This window comes from Pseudonaja textilis, chromosome 9 (genome assembly GCF_049901715.1).
Source record: "Pseudonaja textilis isolate UNSWEBS1 chromosome 9, rPseTex1.2, whole genome shotgun sequence".
In the NCBI taxonomy this organism is placed as follows: domain Eukaryota; kingdom Metazoa; phylum Chordata; class Lepidosauria; order Squamata; family Elapidae; genus Pseudonaja; species Pseudonaja textilis.
The window spans coordinates 19,127,828-19,149,686 of record NC_141998.1 but is presented as its reverse complement, the minus strand read 5'-3'; the positions used below and the strand labels follow the sequence as shown (position 1 = coordinate 19,149,686).

Below are 21,859 nucleotides of genomic sequence, written 5' to 3'. Positions count from 1 at the left end.
CTCCCCTGGTCCTTCTCTTCACTAGACTAGCCGTGCCCAGTTCCTGTAACTGTTCTTCGTATGTTTTAGCCTCCAGTCTCCTAACCATCCTGGTTGTTCTTCTCTGCACTTCTTCTAGAGTCTCAACATCTTTTTTATAGTGTGGTGACCAAACCTGGATGCAGTACTCTAGCTGTGGTCTTACTAAGGCTTTATAGAGTGGTATTAGTACCTCACTTGATCTTGATTGTATCCCTCTGTTAATGCAATTTAGGGTTGCATTGGCTTTTTTGGCTGCTGCTGCACACTGCTGGCTCATATTTAGCTGGTTGTCCACTAAGACTCCGAGATCTTTGACTCCTAGCTCTTGGGCAATTAAAGGTTGGTGGGGTGAGACTCAGAGAGGGGGGAACAAAATGGGACATCTTGGATAGGTTCCTAGAAGACGGTTCCAAAGGTACTTTTCCAAAAGGGAAAGTGGACATTCATTCACCCTCCCCTTCAAAACATGTTGCTTCTCATCCAAGAACCTTTTTCAGTTCTTCAGTTTCCAAAGGAAAAAAAGAATCCAAGAAAGTCCAGCTTGCCTTTTGGAAAAGCACCTTCGGGACAACCACGATCTAGATGATTGAGAATCTCCATAGACATAGTTTCTTGAAGATGATGGACAACTTCAACAGGAGCCTTCCACCCTTCATTCACGGTGCACACCCCATGGATGTTGCACAGATGGAATGACCCACTCCACAAACACTCCCCTCAGCTGTCAAGGATTTTTTTTTTCCTTTTTCAAAATCTGACCTTCTAAAGAGACAACCTTGATTCAAGGAGGCTTTCTTGCACCTTCAAAGCAGGGTTGCCTGAGATGCATGTGCCCCAGGAAGCCAAGGAGATAGATCCTTCAGAGTGGCTGAGGGGTCTTGACAAATCCTAGCTTTAGGTCTCACTAGGGGGCTTTCGTTTATTATTATATTCAATTGTAGTACTTTACTGCTTGGCTGTTCTTTGTATTTAGTCAAGCCTGCTTTTTTTAAAAATAATAATAATAATAATTTATCAGAAGGCTGCTGTAGACAGGGGCGGAATTCCTGCAGCGCGCCAAAAGAGACAGAAACCAAATCAGAATTAAGAAAATCATTCTGGCGTTTTCTCATGGTTGGGATTTCTTTGAAGCCACACAAGTGGGGTAACTTTATGGGGAAAGGACAGGGGTGGGATATGACAGGGTTAACTACCGGTTCGAGATTTATGAGCTTCCCTGCAGGCTGCGAGCTGCGCACCTGTAAATCGTCATCAGCAGCTGCCTGCAGAGAAGCAGCCTTTGAAACAGTCCTCTTTTCCTGCTTTTTTAACTGCAGCTGTGCCTCGTTTGGCAGCTGAAGTTGAAAAATCAGGAAATAAAGATCAGGTAAGAGCCCGGGTGGGTGGGTGGGCAAAAACCGGTTCTATGTCTGCTGCTCTTCAGAGCTGCCAGTTCTACAGAGGTGGACAGAACTGGTAGAAACTCACCCCTGGAAAAGAAGATATATCGGCTGTTTGTTCTCTCACTTGACAGGGTGGGTCCTAGCTTCTCCCCAAAGCTTTTAGTCTCAGGAGTGTGATGTGCTAAATACATGTGGCTGTTTGATGATCTCAGTGGGGCTTCCTTTCCGCTAGATCTGCACAGAAAATCACTCCACAGAAATCTCTAATTAGGTGCACGGATAAATCTTCCCTGGATAAATACATACACATGATCAGTATAAACTAAAGCACCACAAGCAGAGGTGGTATATTCAGCAGGTTCTGACCAGTTCTGGAGAACCGGTAGTGGAAATTTTGAGTAGTTCGGAGAACCGTCAAATCCCACCTCTGACTGGCCCCTCCCCCACCTATTCTCTGCCTCCTGAGTCCCAGCTGATCGGCTGGGTCTTCTTTGGTTGCCCTGCACAGGAGAACGGAGCTGGAAAACAGGTTAGTGTGGTGGGGAGCCATGGTGGGATTCACATTTTTTTATTACCAGTTCTATGGGCATGGCTTGGTGGGCATGCTAGGGGAAGGATACTGTAAAATCTCCAGTCAGAGGTGGGATTTGCCGGTTCTGCGCTCTACTCAAAATTTCCGCTACCAGTTCTCCAGAACTGGTCAGAACCTGTTGAATACCACCTCTGGTGGGGAGGGAATGGGGATTTTGCAGTAACGTTCCCCTGCCACATCCACCAAGCCATGCCCACAGAACTGGTACTAAAAAATTTTTTGAATCCCAATATTGAGTCCACAAGGTGCATTATTTCACACCCAGCTACCACAGAGGTATATTTTTAAAACCTGCATTCTGAATGCAGTCGTTTATATCCAGCGTATTTTCAGTCACAACTACAAGCTATTCTGATTTGTAATTCTGCAGAGGCCAACGGATTGCAGAATAAGTCCAGTCAGCAAAACTACCGAGAGCATCATCAAAGAAAAGACTTTGGGATTCTGTTTTGGTGAAAATCGTATTGAATCAGAGTAACCACAAACACTTGGAGAGATGGCAAACATTTCTAAATAGGGAAATATGGAGTGGTTGGCCTAATACACATTCATTAAAAATTGTTTTGAGAGGGAATCTTTTGCAAGTCCCCAAACACCCACTCTTCAACAGGTGGGGAAATCGGTTTGCCTCCGTTTACATTTTAATAACCTTTTGCTTGAAGTAGGCTCACCAACTGTTATTGCTTTGGTAAATTTATACGCCATCCCTCTCACTGCTGAGTGACTCCAGGTGGCTTACTGCATCATAAAAATGGGACTACAGATAAGCCTTGACTTACAAGAATTCATTTAGTGACTGTTCAAGGTTGCAATGGCAGTGGAAAAAGTGACTTATGACCTTTTTTTTTTTTCACACGTTATGATATTCAGAGTTTTGCAGTGTTTATTCAGCATCAGAAAAATAAACACAGGTGGCTTGAGGCATCATTTAACTTCTTTATAAACATATAAAGTAAATTTGACAGTACCAGTTGTAGATTTCTCCAACGTGGAGCAAACTCAGACAGAAGTAGTTCAGAGCTTCAGCAGCAACTTGGGAGCTCAGAAATAGACATCAATTTCACTTTAGTTCAGCAGGCAAGCAAGACACACAGCAGAGGAGAGACGCAGTTTCATTTTCACTAGACAGACTCAGAGCTTCAGAGCTACAGAGCTTAATACAGAGCCATGCCTAGGCTACTTCTAGTTTCGGTTTCCTGCCTAGGGTACTTCTAGTTTCAGTTTCCAAACAGTCCTCATTGGCTGATTTAGTTGCTATGCCTATTCATTGGCTCACCTTGTTACCATGCTCTATTCCAGTTCATGAATATACTCTGACACATGACCATTGCAATATCCCCACGGCCATGGTTGCAATTGTCCCAAGGGGTCACGTGATCCCCTTTTGCAACCTTCGGACAAGCAAAGTCAACGGGGAAGCCAAATTCACTTCATAACCATGTTCCTAACTTAACAACTGCAGTGATTCACTCAAGAAACATGGCAAGAAAAAACGTAAAATGGGGCAAAACTCACTTCACAAATTTCTACATTTGGGGCTCAATTGTGGTCATATGTTGAGGACTACCTGTATAAAGCATTCAAACGTTGAAACCTGAAAAGTTGATAAAAATTGGGTAAACAATACAGGTAAGGTAAAGGTAACGGGTCCCCTCACACATACGTGCTACTCATTACCACCTCTAGGGGGCAGTGCTCATCTCCGTTACAAAGCCGAAGAACCAGCGCTGTCCGAAGACGTCTCCGTGGTCATGTGGCCGCCATGACTGAATGCCAAAGGCGCACAGAACGCTGTTCCCTTCCCACCAAAGGGGTCCCTATTTTTCTACTTTCATTTTTTACATGCTTTCGAACAGCTAGGTTGGCAGAAGCTGGGACAAGTAACGGGAGCTCACTCCATGACATGGCGCTAGGGATTCGAACAGCCAAACTGCCGACCTTTCTGATCGAACAAACTTAGCCAGTGAGCCACTGCATCCCTCAACTATACAGGTAGCCCTCAGCAATTCATTTTGCGACCATTCAAAAGTATAACGGCACCGAAAAAAAGTGTAGCATCCCCATAGTCCCGTGATCTAAATTTGGATGCTTGGCAACTGACTCACATTTATGATGGTTGCAGGATCCAGTCATGATCCCCTTTGCTTCTGACAAGCAAAGTCAACAGGGAAGCCAGTGTTATTGAACAACCGTGATTCATTGAACAACGGCGGCAAGTAAGTTGTAAAACGGGACAAAGTTGACTTCACAAATGTCTCACTTAGCAACGGAAATGTTGGAACTCAGTTTGTGGTTGTACGTCAAGGACTACCTGTGATCAAACTTTCTGTGTTTCTTTTCAGGGTTTATCTTATGACCTTGGAATATTCCTATGCCCGATTTTCCTTTGCTTTCAAGAATAGTTTAAATAGTTCCTCTGAACTCAGTCACCTTATTCTGAAGGTTTGGAAATCATTTACAAGTGTTTAAACTTATGCTTCCTAGAAAAGTTTACTCTTTGTAACAAAATGTTTTTTAACTTTTATCCATGGCAAACATTACACCCAACACAATTGCATCCAAAGTTGTTAAAATGTATAAATGTCAGACTGCATAATGTTAAGCTAAGATTTGTAAACACTTCTATGAGCAAGAGTGGTGTGATTTTCACTTAGTTCTAAGCCACAGGAATTCACACCTTATGCTAAATTAAGAAGGTGAATAAACAGCCTATAAAAAGTATATACTATTTATGAATGAGGCCAGGCGCTAGGCAGCTAGGCTCCATTAAATTAAATATAGATGGATGCCACGACTGGGTCACACATCATTCTAAACTACAGTTTGTTTAATCGTTGTTTATGAAATAATTAGCTAAATTCAAGCTATTTTGGTCTAGTGTTATGGTTATGGTCGCTGTAGTTTGATAAATAAATACGTGGTTAAAAGTAGAAGCTAGCTAATCCAATCATTAATATAGAAGGTAGTCCTTGATTTCCGAACACAAATAGAGCTGCAAATTTTTGTTGGTGAGACATTTATTAAATGAATATTACTCCATTTTACAACTCTTCCCTCCGCGGTTGTTAAGTGAACCATTGCAGATGTTAACTTACTGATATTGAGAGAAGCAACCTGGAATTAAGGAGAAACTTCCTAACAGTGAGGACAATTAACCTATAGAACAGCTTCCTACCAGAAATCGTGGGTGTTCCATCACTGGAGGTTTTTAAGAAGAGACTAGTCAGTCACTTATCTGACATAGTATAAGTTCTCCTGCTTGAGCAGGGGGCTGGACTAGAAGACCTCCAAGGTCCCTTCCAGCTCCTATCCTATCCTATCCTATCCTAATTTTACTCTACTCTACTCTACTCTACTCTACTCTACTCTACTCTTTTCCATTCTATCCTATCCTATTATTTCCTAATTCTACTCTACTCTATTCTATGTTCTGTTCTGTTCTATATTCTATTCTATTCTATTCTATTCTATATTCTATTCTATTTTCCATTCTATCCTATCCTATCCTATCCTATCCTAATTTTACTCTACTCTACTCTACTCTATTCTATTCTATTCTATTCTATTCTATTCTATTCTATTCTATTCTATTCTATTCTATTCTATTCTATTCTATTCTATTCCATTCCATTCCATTCCATTCCATTCCATTCTATATTCTATTCTATTTCCATTCTATCCTGTCCTATCCTATCCTATTATTTTCTTATTCTATTCTATTCTATTCTATTCTATTCTATTCTATTCTATTCTATTCTGTAAGATGTATTTATAAAATGTCCATCTTCCTTTTCTTTAATTTCTATTTTATCATTATTTGTTTCTATTCCACATGGATCATATCCATTCCATTCAATTCCATTCCCCATTTCTAATTCTGTTCTGTTCTTATAGACGTCAACAGGTAAGGGAAGAAGGGTTCATCTGTTGACCAAGAATCATTTTTATGGCAGCCTTACCCCCAATAACCTCCTCAATCTAATATCCTCTTACAATCCCTGTTTCAAAATTGGAACTTTCTCGCCTCTTTTTCCTTCTAAAAGAGGTTTGCCGGCTCCACTTCCCAGCCTGCTCCCAGTTACCTATTCCTTATCGCCGCTCAGACGGGAGGCCATCTATGCAAGTAGCAGAAATGGTCCCTGAAGAACCGTCCTCCCAGGATATGGTTCTTCAACAAGTAGCTGTGCTTAGAAGGCCTTTTTGCTAACCTTCCCAGCTACAAAAGACTTTACATCCAGAAAGAAGAAAAACTACCGACCTTTTTAACACAATACAGTGCCCACATAGGTGCCCACGTGGGTGTGTTGCGGTTTCGGGGAAAGCTGAAATGATTCATTTCACCTCGCCTTTTTTTGAGGAACTTTCCCGTAACCGGAGGGCAAGAAAGCATTGTGTGTGTGTCTATGTCTGTGTGTGTCTGTGTGTCTTCCTGGGAAAAGTCCCCATGCCCCATGCCTGCAGGCAAAAACACCCTGTCCTCTGCAACTTCTGGAGGTGTATATACAAGCTTCTATGCACATCCATCATGCTATTGCATGTCAAAGGAGCGGCCTTGGGCAAAGCACAGAAAAGGAGCAAAAATTGTAAGCCCTCAAAAAGTTTAATTTATAGCAGGGAGTTTAGTTTAATTTACTTTTATTGTCATTGCACCTCGTACAACGAAATCAAACACCATCTTCAGTGCACATCATGACCATGACCATGAAAATAAACACAAACACACATCCATCACCCTTCACACATTGAACTGGAAACCCCCGACACCACACCGACACCGCACTAGACAGCAGAATTCAATAGAGTTACTGCCCTGGGATAGAAGCTGTTTTTCAGCCTATTTGTCCTTGTTTTTATTATTTTGTACCGTCTGCCAGATGGTAATAGTTCAAAAAAAGGGGGTTCCCAGGATGAGATGGATCTTTGAGAATGTTTTGAACTTTCTTAAGGCAGCGGGAGCTCTAAAGCTCTTCCAAAGAGGGGAGAGGGCAACCCATGATCCTCTGGGCAATGACATTAATTCTTTGGAGTGCTGTCCTATCTGCCCCTGTGCAATTGGCAAACCATACAGAGGTGCAGTATGTTAAAATGCTCTCTATGGTGCAGCGGTAGAAGGTCACCAGCAGTTTTCCATTCAGTGGTTGTTTCCTGAGAAGTCTCAGATAGTCTAATCTCTGCTGGGCCCTTTTGACCAGGGCTGCAATGTGAGCACCCCAGGTCAGGTCCTCTTTTAGGGTAACACCCAAAAACTTAAAACTGCCCACTTGCTCCACTCGATAAGCAAGCTCCACATTGATAAGCAAGGGCTGGATGTCTGATTTGTTCCTTCTATAATCCACTATAAACTCCTTGGTTTTATTGGTGTTGAGGACCAAGTTATTGTCTCCACACCACGAAAGCAACCGGTCCACCTCATGTCAGTAGGCAGGCTTATTCCCCACCCCACCCCCGGAGATAAGTCCCACCAGTGTTGTATCATCTGCAAATTTAGCAATAATATTACTAGCATGAGTGGGAATTCAGTCATGCACATAAAGAGTATAGAGTAAGGGGGACTCAACACGCAACCCTGTGGTGTACCAGTGTTAAGAATAAGGGCTGAAGAGGCATGATTACCTAATGTGACCCTCTGTGAGCGGCCAGACAGGAAATCCATAATCCAAAGGCAGATTGAATTAGAAACCCCAAGGTCCAGAAGTTTCTGCCTTTACAATGCCTCCTTGTTTCAACCACCTGGTCCATCACTTCATCCATTGGCTTTTCTTCTTTAAAATCTTTTTGGTTTTGAGATCTCTTCAATTCCATCTTGCCATAAATTCACTGATCTTTTTGTCTTCATCCATCCAATATATATATTCATGTAAAAACAAAAGTTGTTTCTCTTTTACAGATCCTCCCTCCCTCCCTCTTTGTTTCCCTCCCTCCCTCATTCTTTCTTCTCTCTCTTTCTCTCTCTCTTTCTCAAATATACATGAGAAATATTGCTTTATTTCTGATTATCTGTTTGCGTGTTCCAGGGTATTTGTACCAACCACAATCACCAGTAATGGAGTACCCACAGCTCCAGGAAAAATTCATAGCTCTCTCCTTCCTTCCTTCCTTCCTTCCTTCCTTCCTTCCTTCCTTCCTTCCTTCCTTCCTTCCTTCCTTCCTTCCTTCCTTCCTTCCTAATTGAAATTCATACTTTCTCTCCCTGATAGGGAAAGATATCCCTGATAGGAATAAATAAAATCAATTTCTCTATTTGAGCTTTGCCCTTAGCTTTTCTTGCTTATACCTGATGTAAGTTGGGGTTTCTACAAAGAGATCTACTCTGTACCCCGAATGAGACTCTGACAGTTAACCTATACATGGATGACTGCAATTTTCAGAGTTTATATCTGCTGAAACGTAATCTGTTCACAAGCTGCTGGGTTTACACAATGCCCTAAGTTATGCTTGGTTGGGCAACTCAACTGATGTGTTTCTATAATGTGTGTTTCAGTAAGTTATGCGAACTTAGCCTCTCTGACTCATTTTTTTCAGCCCTTTTCTTCCCCATTTTATGGACTTTATTGATATAATGCCTTCTGTGTACATGGGTATATATATGCAAAAAACTGGGATCCACGGGAAATCTCTGGGTGATCTGCAGTAGGACAGCGAGGGTTGGTTTCCCAGATATCAAAATGACTTTGTTCACACATTATGCAAAGCTGTGACTTAGTTTTCTGACTATACTGTAATTGCTTAAATTTGTATCCAGTAAGCCAAGGTTTACTAATATGTCAATTAAAATTATAGTCATCCAGGTAAAGTTGTCTGTAAGTTGAATTGTGGCAAGAGGATTTTATTATTTCTTGATTCAAAATGTTTCACTGTTTTTCCAAGTAGCTTCATGGGGTTCTCCTAACCATCTTACTACTTACTCATACTCAGACTGAAATAATACGCACTTAGATTTACATGCTGCTTCACAGTGCTTTACAGCCCTCTCTAAGCGGTTTACAGAGTCAGCATATTTCCCACAACAATCTGCATCCTCATTTTACCGACCTTGGAAGGAGGGAAGGCTGAGTCAACTTTGAGCCTGGTGAGATTCGAACTTCCAGATTGTAGTCAGCCGGCAGTCAGCAGAAGTAGCCTGCAGTGCTGCACTCCAATCAATGCAACCACCAAGAAGCTATAGTACTGGGATAAGCAGTGAAACATTTCAGACAAAAAAAGAAAAGAAGTCCCAGTTGAGCATGACTCAACTTCCTGACACGGTTTATCAACTACAGAAGATTCAAACAACACTGGAAGCCATCAGCACGGAAACCATGTTGCCTTTGTAGGTTATGTGAATTCAGCAATGGGTCGCTGAAGATTATGGTCTTGAAATGAAGAAATGGAGTGGAAGAGATTGGACCATCCCATCTCTATTCTGATACAGAAAATAAATTTTTGGTTTTAGTGTCTTCCATTTTACCTTCCTATTTTTTGGTCTCACACCCAGTGGTGGGATTCAAAATTTTTTACTAAGTTCTGTGGGCATGGCTTAGTGGGCATGGCTTGGTGGGCGTGGCAGGGGAAGGACATTGTAAAATTCCCATTCTCTCCCCACCCCACTAACCTGCTTTCCAGCTCCGTTCTCCTGTGGAGGGCAACCAAAGAAGACCCAGCCGCTCAGCTGGGGCTCGGGAGAGAATAGATGGGAGTGGTGCCAGTCAGAGGTGGGATTGGCTGGTTCTCTGAACTACTCAAATTTTCCGCTACCGGTTCTCCAGAACTGGTCAGGACTGGCTGAATACCACCTCTACTCAGCCCCCACTGGAACTTCTAACAATCCCCCTTCCCAAATTTGCTCATTCCTAATACAATGGGCTACTAACACCCCCCCCCCCCGTAGCTTACAAGTTAAATTCAACCTTGCTTGGAGTACAGGGATTGGAAGATGGAGAAGTGTGATGGTAACAAAGAAAAAGCTTTTTTTTTTTTCGTGCATTCGTATGCAAAGCGCCCTTCATTCTCTATAACTTTCTATTTCCTGATTATATTATTATAGTGTAACAAATAGAACAAAGGAAAGCTGTTCCTTTCACAGAGGACGGCTGGTTAGGACATTGCTGGCTAAGTGTTATTTTCACGCTGCATACCTTATGCCCCGGTTCGAAGGCCAGACCCTGGCAGGCTTGCAGTGGAAAGCCAGCCCTGGAAGATACACAATGACACACACCTAGGCACACCATCCACGCACTCTCCTCTCCGTCTCTTAGTGCTTTGGTGGGGCGGGGTGGTGGTGGAGGGGAAGGACTTGCAATTTTGCAGGAAATAAGAATGCAGTGGCTAGGCTGGAAAACCTCTGCTTGCTGAGACAGAACCATCATAATCCATCAGTCTAATACAGAACGTAAGCCACGATTAGACTTTTTTTTAAAAAAATATTTTAATTAAAATACCTGTGTCTGGCATTCTTGGCTTGAAAGCCAGATGGATGACACATTACGGAGAGGTGGAGGAGTAATACAATGGAAAGGAAGCCGACGAAGGGATGTCTCCAGCTGAAGCCATTTGCCAACCCATCTTCTTGCTTCCTTCGCTCAGCTACTGCCTGAAAGATGGAATATAATATAGTAACAGTTGGAAGGGACCTTGGAGGTCTTCTAGTCCAACCCCCTGCTTAGGCAGGAAACCCTATAGCATTCCAGACAAATGGTTATCCAATCTCTTCTTAAGCATCTCAAGTGATGAAGTTCCCATAACTTTTGGAAGCAAATTATTCCACTGATTAATTGTTTCCACTGTCAGGAAATTTCTCCTAGGTTGCTTCTCTCCTTGATTAGTTTCCATCCATGATTCCTTGCCCGGCCTTCAGATGCTTTGGAAAACAGCTTGTCCCCCTCCTCTCTCTGGCAGCCCCTCAAATGTTGGAAGACTGCTATCATGTCTCCCCTGGTCCTTCTCATCACTAGACTAGTCATGCCCAGTTCCTGCAACTGTTCTTGATATGTTTTAGTCTCCAGTCCCCTAATCATCCTGGTTGCTCTTCTCTGCACTTTTACTAGTCTCAACATCTTTTTTATATTATGTTGACCAAAACTGGGTGCAAAATTGGACCCATCACCAGGTGAATGTGAGTTCAGGCATGAAAGCCATCTGGGTGACTTTGGGCCAATCAGGTCATAAAACAGGGCAAAATTTGCTTAACCAACCTCTTGCTTTGCAACGGAAATGTTGGGCCCAGTTTCTGTCGTAAATCAAGGACTCCGTAGAGTGCTTTAAGCTCAAACGAGGCTGTTATAGCTTAGTATAATGCATATATCAAGCAAATACTCTATAACCTACTCACATATAAAGTGGTCATTAAAAAACCTCTTGGGGAAACAAGCAACCTTTGCAAAGTTTCAGCCGAAAATTCCAACCCAGCATTTCAGCTGTCCCCATAAATTTGCATTTTTATCTGTATCTGAAGCCGCTGTCTCCTCTGGTTAGCTTATCTCCTCCCTTCATGATTAAAAAAAAAAAAAAAAAAGGTTACACGGCCGGGTTCAGCTGCGATATTCATTGTCCCCGTGTCCCGAACTGCTTTGCAATTCCTGAGGTCAACATTGGCTCAGGCTATGAACTATGTAACCTACCTGGATTATTATAAATTGTATATTTTCCCATTTCGATAGTCGGGTGGGAACTCTAATTAAAGCACTCCTAATGCTGTGAAGGTCTGACCGGCCTGCTTCCTTTTTCAAGATAAGGTTGCCTATTTTTCTTTCCATCATTTCCCAGGTATAGACATTTGGGGCAAACGTGGGTGCAGAATGACAAAAAAGCTCGTGCATATTTTCAGTTGCCAGGGGCTTCTCTGGGGAGGTATGGTGCAACACACATCCACTTCTTTACAAATGGAGTTTTCCTTTCCAGATGCCTACAGGGAATACCTGTCCTCTGCAAGGAACTTTTATGGTAACCGAACTGCGGAACCAGTAGAAATTGTCCGTTCAGAGGGAGGAGAGCCGAGTGCAATATTTTCAGAAGTCTACCCACCACCCATCTCTGCAGTCAAGAGAGCAGAGGACGAGGAAGACTAAGCCAGAGGTGGGTAACCTGTCGGACCTGTGGACCAGTGGTGGGATTCAGGTTTTTTTTACTACCGGTTTGGTGGGCATGGCTTGGTGGGCATGGCAGGGGAAGGATACTGCAAAATCCCCATTCCCACCCCGCCACTCTTGGGGGAAGGTTACTGCAAAATCCCATTCCCTCCCCACCCCACTAACCTGCTTTGCAGCTCCGTTCTCCTGTGCAGGGCAACCAAAGAAGACCCAGCCAATCAGCTGGGACTTGGGAGGCAGAAAATAGATGGGGGCGGGGCCAGTCAGAGGTGGGATTTGCTGGTTCTCCAAACTACTCAAAATTTCCGCCACTGGCTCTCCAGAACTGGGAACTTGCTGAATACCACCTCTGCTGTGGACTTCAACTCCCAGAATTCCCCAACATGGGGAATGCTGGAGTTGAGATCCACAAGTCTTAAAGTTGCCATGTTTGGAGATCCCTGTCCTACAGTAATGCGTTTCCCAGTTTAGAGGAGCCAACTGAAAATCCTAACAAAGGCTGTCTTATAAATCCTAAAATTGCCAAGGTTGGATACCCTTCCCATAATACATTCTGGCTGGGGGATTCTGGGAATTGAAGTTGCCAGGGATGGATACCTCTGGTCTAAACCCTAAGAGCAACGCAACCACTGCATGTGCCCATCACACTCAACTTTTTCGAAAGGCAACTGGACTTTGGCTTTCCTTGAAGACTTTTTCGTTTCTCATCCAAGGAACTTCTTCAGTTGCCTTTTGCAAAAGCACCTTTGGCGCAACCATGACCTGGGTGACTGACAATCTCCCTAGACATGATACCTAATGATTCTCTTTTCTTTGGCTTAGCATGTTGTGTGTGCCTAACTGCCTGGTTTGTCAACATGGTTGATGGCAGAAAAGTAGATATCCTTATTGGTCCAAGATCCCAGAAGGCCATTCCAAAAAGGTAGTCCTTGAATTATGACCACAATTGTGACCAGAATTTCCATTCCTAAGCCAGGACTTTGATAAGTCATGCACAATTATATGAGGTTTTTTTGCTACTGCTGTTGTGCATATCACTGTGGAAGGAAGGAAAGAAATCAGCTATAGCACTTAGACTTATATACCACTTAGCCATGTTTTACAGCCCTCTCTAAACAGTTTATAGAGTCGGCCTCTTGCCCGCAACAATTTTGGGTCCTCGTTTTATCCACCTTGGAAGGATTGAAGGCTGAGTCAACCTTGAACCTGGTGAGACTCGAACTGCCAAATTGCAGGCAGGTGGCAGTCAGCAGAAGTAGCCTGCAGTACTGCACTCTAACCACTGCACCACCATGGCAATTATATGACCCCAGGAGATTGCAACTTTTGTAAATACATATTTACTGACAAATGTCAGTAAGTCACTTTTTTTTCAGTGGTGTTTTAACTTTGAATGTTTGCTAAATGAATAGTTGTAAGTCAAAGGTTACCTCTATGCAGAAAGTCAAGAATGGGGAAAGAAGAAAAAGTAAATTTTATGTGCGTTGCATTCAAATGAAACGAATTAAAAACACTTGACAGGATGAGGCCATGCATTTAATAACTGTCCTGTTTGTCCTCTTAAAAAAAAAAATCTTCCCTTTGTTGGGAACGCTTGCAGGAACTCAGGGCCGATCCAAGTTGTGAACTTGCTGGCTTGTAGGTTGTGTGAACCTTGTCGTTGTGGTTGACACAAATAAAAGTAAACAAATGAAAATGAAAGATCAGCTGCTCCTTCTCTTTTTGTTAATGAATGCCTTCGCTTCCAAGCTCTGTCTACGCCCAGCTTTGGTTTTGCAGCTTGGACTCTGACATGCAAACTCTTGGGTCAAGAGGCCTCTCTACCAAGCCAGGTATCCTTCCTGGAATTTTAGCCGTGAAGGCGATAAAGAGAACCAAGCATTAAACCTTGAGTCCTGTGCTGCAGGTGAGGTTATCGATTGACTCGGCAAAAGGGTGTCTTGGAAATTCCACCGGAGGGGAAAAAAATCTATAAGTAATTGCATTACAAATTGCAGGAAAAAAAATGCATTTCGGATCAATCCCTAAGGAACTGCATTGTAATTCTTTTATAAAAGGGCTTGTTCTGCAAAACACCTCTGTAGTATTCCCCGAGAACAAAAAACCGTGGAATTTCTTTGAAATATGGGACTGAATGGTCCAACATTCTGAAAGGAATATTCTCGTGCTTGAAGCAGATGCCCTGAAAAATTTGAAGTGAAAAAAAAAAATTATCTGGAGCACCCAAGGAGTTGCATTTCTTGCAAAATTGTTGCCACAGTTAGGAAGTATCTCCTATACAGCTCCTTTGCAACGTGGATTGCAACACGACTACATTTCAGGACATTTTTGCTGAAAAGCAACACTTACCGCTAGGTTTGCTTAATGACTGGCACAAAACAGGTCATAAAATTGGGTCAGTCATGTGACTGACCTGTTTAATGACCATTATAGTATACAACCACATTGGGCAGGCTCCTTGGTCATTTGTTAAGGACTACCCCATCTACATGTGAATTTGGGAGAGGGACTTCTGTGTTAAGCATTTTAAATCTTTATCTACATAAGTTTGAGCCACATTTATGTGTTGTCTTGGAGACGAATCTTCCTTCTTTCTGCCAAGGCTACCCTTTATACTCTGTCTATAGACATTGGTTGGCGATGATGGAATTAAGACAGTAGGATGCAGAAAAGGCACTAGATTGGAAACACAGATAATCCTCAATTTACAGTCACACCTGAGATCAAAACCCTAAGCTCATTTAATATAAACTCTATAAACTCTATAACTCTATAAACTCATTTAATTATTCTGAGAAAGATGAAATGATTCAAGCTGCAATAATAAAACACTAATTAGGCCTCAGCCAAGAAAGATGGCACTCTCTCACATCTGTCTTTTAATGCGCTTCTGGATTATTGCAACCTACATCAGATAAAAGGGTTTCTCTAGCAACCTTTGAATTCTTTCCAGATAAACTAGCCTAAGCTGTTTTGGTATGAGATGGGCAGCAAATAAATTTGATAAATAAATAAAGCGGGCTATTTGTAGATGCAATTTCAAGCAAGCAAACAAAAACCTTTCCCCAACCCAGCTGTGATTGTATTACCGTCTGGGAATGACCTAATGCAAGAAAAGAACGGTTATTCTTTTATTCTTTATTTACTAAGGTTGAAGGTCTATGGAGATTCTCAGTCATTAAGGTCATAGTTTTCACAAAGGTGCTTTTTTTGGGGGGAGGCAATTGGACTTTTCTTTGAAGATGTTTCACTTTTCATCCAAGAAGCTTCTTCAGGTCTGGCTGGATGGTGGAGAATGGAAGGATTTGTATTCCTTGCAGACAGCTTTGTCATTTGCATCCTTTTAGGAGGTTAAGGTCTCCTGGAGGTTTATCTGTGTCCTCAGGGTCACCTGAGTGGTACAAATGGACGTGAAGCCTTCTTGGAACTGTTGAAAGAAGGAAGAAGAAGGAACTATCAATGGTTTCAACTTTCAATTGTTCCAAGAAGGAACTTCGAAGGCTAAAAGGATGCAAATGTCCAGCTGTCTGCAAGGAGTATAAATCCTTCCATTCCCCACCATCCACTCAGAGAGGAAGAAGCTACCTGGATGAGAAGTCAAATGTCTTCAAAGAAAAACTAGAAAGTCCAGTTGCCTCTTGAAAAAAAGCACCTTTGGGATTACTGATGTTGGTATTATTTATATTATATGTATTATTTAATTATAAATGGAATATAAATAACTAATATTCATAATATTCATTATTTAATGCACCATTGGAAGAATTGCAGGACCTAGTCAGCAACAGAAAATCCATCTATATTTTCTATGTGGTGCTGCTAGCTCCTAATTTCTCTTTCTCTCATATCTATATATCTATATCAATATATCTATACATCTATATATCTATATCTATTTCCTTATGTTTTCGTGGGTTCTTACATGTATGGTATTCAGCTTTGTTTGGATATTTTCCCACATCGTTATAGTTGTGCTTTGAAAGTTGTAGCAACGTTTGGCAGAATCTCATCTGCCATCATCAGGCTTCTGTATTGTGTTCAAACAGAAGCCTGATGATGGCAGATGAGATTCTGCCGAAACGTTGCTACAACTTTAAAAGCACAACTATAATGACGTGGGAAAATACCCGAACAAAGCTGAATACCACACACATACACACACACACACACATATGTAAAACCAAAATACCCCTCACGCATCATCACGAAATCTCCAGAACCGCAAAGCCTACAAACTTGAAATTTCAATCATATGTTCCTGTTGGCTTCTAAGTGCTCACTAAGAAAGGATTTTTCCTAATGACCAACGGAGCATTAGTATTGTGTATATTATTATTATTAACATGCTCTGATGCTAAGGAGTTCTACTCCCCCTCCCCACCTGAAAAGAAATCTGCTTCAAATGCAAAACACAAGCAGAGGAGAGGAGTTTGCTGTTTCAGAGCAGCAAACAGCTTTAGTGCAGAACAGTTGAGCTAAGCCATGCCCAGGCTTCTTGCTGTCTCCTTGCTCACACAGCAAATACTGTTTCACTTTCCAAACAGCCCTCAACTCTCTCACACACTGACAGGACACTAGCCAGAGGAATACCGATGGATGCTGGTAGGCAGAGGCAGAATTTGCCCCCCTTATTTTCCTCCCCATAGTTTCGTAGCGAGTCTATCAGTAATCAATGAAATCAAAGCTCCAGCTGCGTCCTCGTCCTGTTCTGTTGCGGGGAGGAAACGCCAAACTCCCCCGAAGTCCCCCTGATTGGTTCCTCTAACTAGGAGCGGGCGTGATTGAAAGAAAGGGGAGGGAAGCCCCTCAGCCTTCGTTGGCTTCTTGGCTGAGCGCACTGTCTGTCTTCTTAGCTCCCGCCTCCGCCTGGCGCGCTTAGCCAACCTAGCGGCGTGGGGGCGGAGCGATCGTCAGGCTCCTCCCCCTCCCGATGACGAAAGCGCGGCTGGTGGCGCCGCCGCGGTCTGCGCGCGGCAGTTGCTCCTGGGCGGCGGTGCGGGATGGAGGCGTCCGGGATGGCGCGGACGGGGGACGCTCTCCGGGCGGCGGCGATGGGGCGCTGCGGCCGGTCGCTTCTGTGGCTGTTGCTCCTGTGTCTCGGCAACCCCGCGGCCACGCTGGCCGGCTATATCGAGGTAGGCGCGGGGCTACATCGAGGGCGGCGCCGAGACCCCCCCCCCCTCTCTGCCCGAATGGGCTGCTCAAAGCCTCGCGTCCCGACTTGGAGGGTGCGACCATCACCCGCCGGGAAAGGGGGGGGGGCAGCGAAAGGTCGCTGCGCTGTGCGCTTTCCTCTCCTTGGACGGTCCCACTTTGGGAGGGGGCTCCTTACCTTGCATGGGGGGTGGGGGTATGATTTGCACGGCTGCCCAAGGACGAGGAACCCACCCACCCCCATTGCTGGCTGTGAGCGAGGGTCTCTCCTCTTTCTGGATGCCCCGTTGGATGGCGATGAAACCTGGGTCTCTTTTGGACGTCAGTTGGTCCCGGTGCACGGAGCTTCCCGGGCTCTTTGCGGAGGCTCGGAGGTGTTTTAAAAACTAGGCTTCCCTTTCACACATTCCCCCCCCTCCGCCCCCCAAAGCCCTTTCCCGGCGGCTCTTTCCCGATTCTGCAGCGTATTCCTCACCTGCAATCCCAACCCTTTGCTTTTCGCAACCTCTCGCCTCCTGGAACACACAGGCACACTCCGGAGATTGCATATGGACCTGTATATGAATGTATCAGAAGGCGAGTAGGTTGCAAAACTCTACATGTATATGTATGTGTGTGTGTGTATAGATAGGTAGATTATATATGTGTGTGTGTGTGTGTGTATGGATGGATGGATGGATGGATGTAATGTACATATAGAGGGAGAGGGGAGAGTGAGGGAGAGCATATATGAAGAGATAAATATATACAGATGATTAGTAGATAGATATAGAGGATGGGGATAGAGAGATAGGTAGATAGATGATAGGTGAATAGATATGGATATGGAGAGATAGATGTAGAGTTGCAGATGTATAAAATCAGACAAGGGAGTTGCATGTATATATATCATTTTGCAACCCACTTGCTTGCTGCTTTTTATATGCATATGCGCTTCATCATTTTAGCCATTGACAGGAGAAAAGCCTCTTCTGCATTTTCCAACCAATATGGTCCTGACATATACACATGCACATAGATATGTGCAATGTGTGTGTATGCGCTCAGGAGGTGCCTATTACAAATCTCTCTTTGTGTGCGTATGAGTATGTGTGTGTATATGGGAGATACATACATACGTACTTACATACACACATATCACACACACACATCCCCCCCTTCTCACTTGGTGGCTTCTCCATTTGCCTAAAGCCATTTCCCAGCTTCAGCTTTGCACCTTCAGGTGTTTCCCCACCTCCCACCTGCTTCCTCCCACTACAAAGGTGGTTTTATGGCCCCCCTTTTCAGGCAGTTCAAAAGAGCCTGAGTAGGAAAAAGAAGGAGGAGGAGGGGGGAAAAAGTCTCCCTTTTCACTCCTTCATCCTTTCACCCTGCTAGTTTCGCCAGGCTGTCGGGATGACAGATAAGTGCGAGGCAAAGGTGGGAGGCCCAGATGCTGCGTACACCCGATGGATTCCCTGGTGGGATTTCGCAGGGTAGTGGTGACGAAGAAAAATGCAGTTCAAATGAATGAATCCTTGTTGTTGCGATGAAGAATCATTGTCTTGTGTTGGATGTCTTGGGGCAGAGTTGGGGAGAAGAGAAGTTAACCTGTTTCTGTAACATTTGTAATGTCCTTCCTAACTAACCCAGGCTGAACAATGCTGCAGCATCCATCCTTCTCCCGAAATCTCCTTGGGAAAAAAATGTACTTTTCCACTTTCCTGGAGGCAGAATTATTTGCATTTTATTGATCTGCCAGGACTTTTCCCCCCTGGTTTGTTCTCTGTGTTTACACAAATATGATCTTTTTATAGCTCTTTTTTTTTAAAAAAAACCCAAGTGTTCTATATTTATTCAGAGCGGTTGTGATAATTTAATAAAATAACCCGGCCAAATTCAATTACTGGATTGCACTTAAACTACTGCTGTGGCTGTTCAGTAGAGACGTTGTACAGAACAGCAAGCTTGCTTCCGATTTTGGTGGTACTGTTTTTTTCCTTTCCCCCTCGGGCCATTTTATAACCGGATTTTGCCTGTGTTTGTGAAAGCAGTTTAGGGTTTTCTCTCATTACAATATCCCTGTGGGTCTGGTTTTTTTTTTGAGATGTATGGAAAAGGCACGGCCCCCGTTGTGTGCTTTATAAAGCAAAGGTTGCTGGAATCCTTTCAGGGATGATCCTAATTGGGTGGCTGAATGCAGTGCCCTTTTTTTTTTTTTCCATAAAGCTTTTTTAAAATCAAGTAGCAGAGCTTAAATCAGCAAAGCTTCAGTGGTGTATGAAGTATGTTGCATTTGCTATCCCGAGATTGGTTACAAGAGTTAATCGCCAAGAGTCTTTTGTTTTACCTTGTATGTATGTGCGGACATATTTATGAGGAGTGACCTCTGCATTCTTGGCACGAGAGCAAGAAATCTGGTTTCGGATCAGTCTAGAAGCTTGCATTAGGAAACCGTTGGCAGGGGAAAAGCATCTCTTTCATTAACCTGATGTTATCTGGTGAACAGAGCTTGGCTGTTTTCCAGTATCGGCTCTGCCTACCGCATTGGCTTCTAGGCTTCAGGTTTACTAAAGAGAATAATTAAGGCATACCGATATCCTTGCTCTGAACTGAGCAGATGCTTGGACGCCCTTAAATCTCCCTGAAAGCTTATGGGAGACATTCCTGTGTGGCTAAAATGGCTTTCAGCCCCAAACTGCGTTAGGGCTAAAGAAGAAGTAGCAGCCCAATTCTCAAAATGAAACACCTCCCTTAAAATGGAAGCTCTTGCTATTAAGAGTTCTTCAGAGGGTGTAGCAATAACTTCGTGCCCCTCCTCACACCTTGCAGAGCTAATTCTTCATGCCATGTTTGAAATATTCTCGGGAGATTCTGCTTGTGATTATTATCTTACGCAACGGATCTCTGTAGCATATCTGAGCTGAAGATGGGATCCTCTTCATGTTTTGTTCTTTAAGATCCTGTGGCATAGTGTACAGAGGCCGGTACGCTGATATTTTTGCATAAATTAATTTCAGCCCCTTTCAGGGTTAATTCTTCATACCACGCTTGAAATATTCTCGGGAGATTCTGCTTGTGATTATTGCCTTATGCAATAGATCTCTGTGGAATCTTTGAATTGAAGATAGGGGCCCCTCTTCCCACTTCGTTCTTGGAGATCCTGTAGCATGGTGCACATCCTTATAATTTTAGGAGGATGGGATTTCCCCCCCCCCCCCTTTAAAACTTGGCTGGAGAAAGGATTGATTTCCCCAGCATTTCTTTGCAACACGGTGGCGATTCGGTGGCCGTTTGAAGATCACTCTCAAAAATTGCTCAGCCAGGTTGATAACGCGGCACGCTGAGAACAGGATGCAGGATTCTAGCAAAAGCCCCTATCGGGTTGCCTGGCACGGGTAACCTGCCAACGGAGAGCTGTCGTGCTACTTCCTGATGGGGAGATTAAATCTCAGCACCTGTTAAAACCTTCCAGCGGTCTGGCATTTCCCTTCTTTGAGCAAAACAGCAAGCTCAGCTGCTTGTGCATATCCTGTCTAGATGCCATCTCTCGATTATGAACTGGTGGCCTGAACTCTTTTTTTCCCTTCCTGGGTAGCTTTGATTTAGAAAGAAACTCAAGCTGAGCTTACTTTCATAGGATTGAATAAAGGGGTGCTGTGTTTTACTCCCCCATTAGAGCTCCTTTGATTCACTGATTTGGCCTAAGCATTGTTGGGTAGATTTTTTTCACCTGGTTTTCTCAGCTCAGAAGTCTCGCAGCAGGTCAGGCATTAATCTGTTTAATGCTAACACGTCTGTTGCTACTTCATCCTCTGCCTGAAAGTACACGTATGTGAAGCTTAATCCTTCCTGCGTAAATATTCATAGCAGACGTTCTTGGTTTTGCTGCTTCGTTTATGAATATTAATAACTATTCCCTCATTTTTTTTATTGGATTGTTTCCGTTTCAGATGCAATGCCCCACCCAGCAAGGTTTACGGGGCCTTATTGCACTTACGGTATTTATATCCTGTTTTCGCTGACAGCCTTCGAACAGGATTATTAATATTTTTTTCTCCTCTTCACCTTTTGAAACATTTTTTGTAACATATAGTAGACTGGGCTGAGTTTTGTGGCCAACTGAGATTCTGATGGGAACTTTTTGGTCACAACTGGACCTTTTGATCACCCTAAACAGTTTTAAAAATGTGATGACGGAGAGCTGGGATGCAGTAAAATTAAATATTACTTATATTAAAAAAAACAAAACACTTTGCATTAGGCTGCAATTCTAAATCACTCTGGGCAAGATTACCTGGATAAAAATAAAGCAGTCCTTTGGCCAGCTCTCTAAACCTATTGAAGACAATGGATAAGGGGTAAAGTCTTCCATGAAATCAAATAAAATCAAACTGAATTTCTTTTAGTTCGTTCAGGAGGAGAGTTGTACTGTTTTTCCAGAGTTTCTGGTCAATAATTCACAGATACCTGCCAGTTGGCTTAGCTGGGGGGCTTATGGGAGATGTATATCAGTAGCCAGTAGAAGCATGATAAACCTTATCTCTCCTTCCTTCTGCATTGGTGCTGCCCAAGAAAAGCATTTACTCTTGCAAACTGAAATACAAGAATAGATCAAATGAACCAAACTGGATGTTTACCAGCTGGGCTATTAATACAGTTTAGAG

The 21,859-nt window shown here is 43.3% G+C and overlaps 2 protein-coding genes across 5 annotated transcripts in view; both read left to right on the top strand.

The window, feature by feature from the left end:
• Positions 1-21,859, top strand: part of ZBTB44 (zinc finger and BTB domain containing 44) — a 366,779-nt gene that overhangs the window by 215,380 nt on the left and 129,540 nt on the right. The gene's annotated exons all lie outside the window — the stretch shown is intronic.
• The window catches only part of APLP2 (amyloid beta precursor like protein 2), a 64,071-nt gene continuing 59,237 nt past the window's right edge, over positions 17,026-21,859 (top strand). For all 4 annotated transcript variants that reach the window (XM_026708976.2, XM_026708975.2, XM_026708974.2 and 1 more), the window contains exon 1: positions 17,026-17,194. In XM_026708976.2, coding sequence (XP_026564761.1) covers positions 17,060-17,194 — 135 coding nt within the window. In that variant the 5' untranslated portion in view covers positions 17,026-17,059. The remainder of the gene's footprint in view (positions 17,195-21,859) is intronic.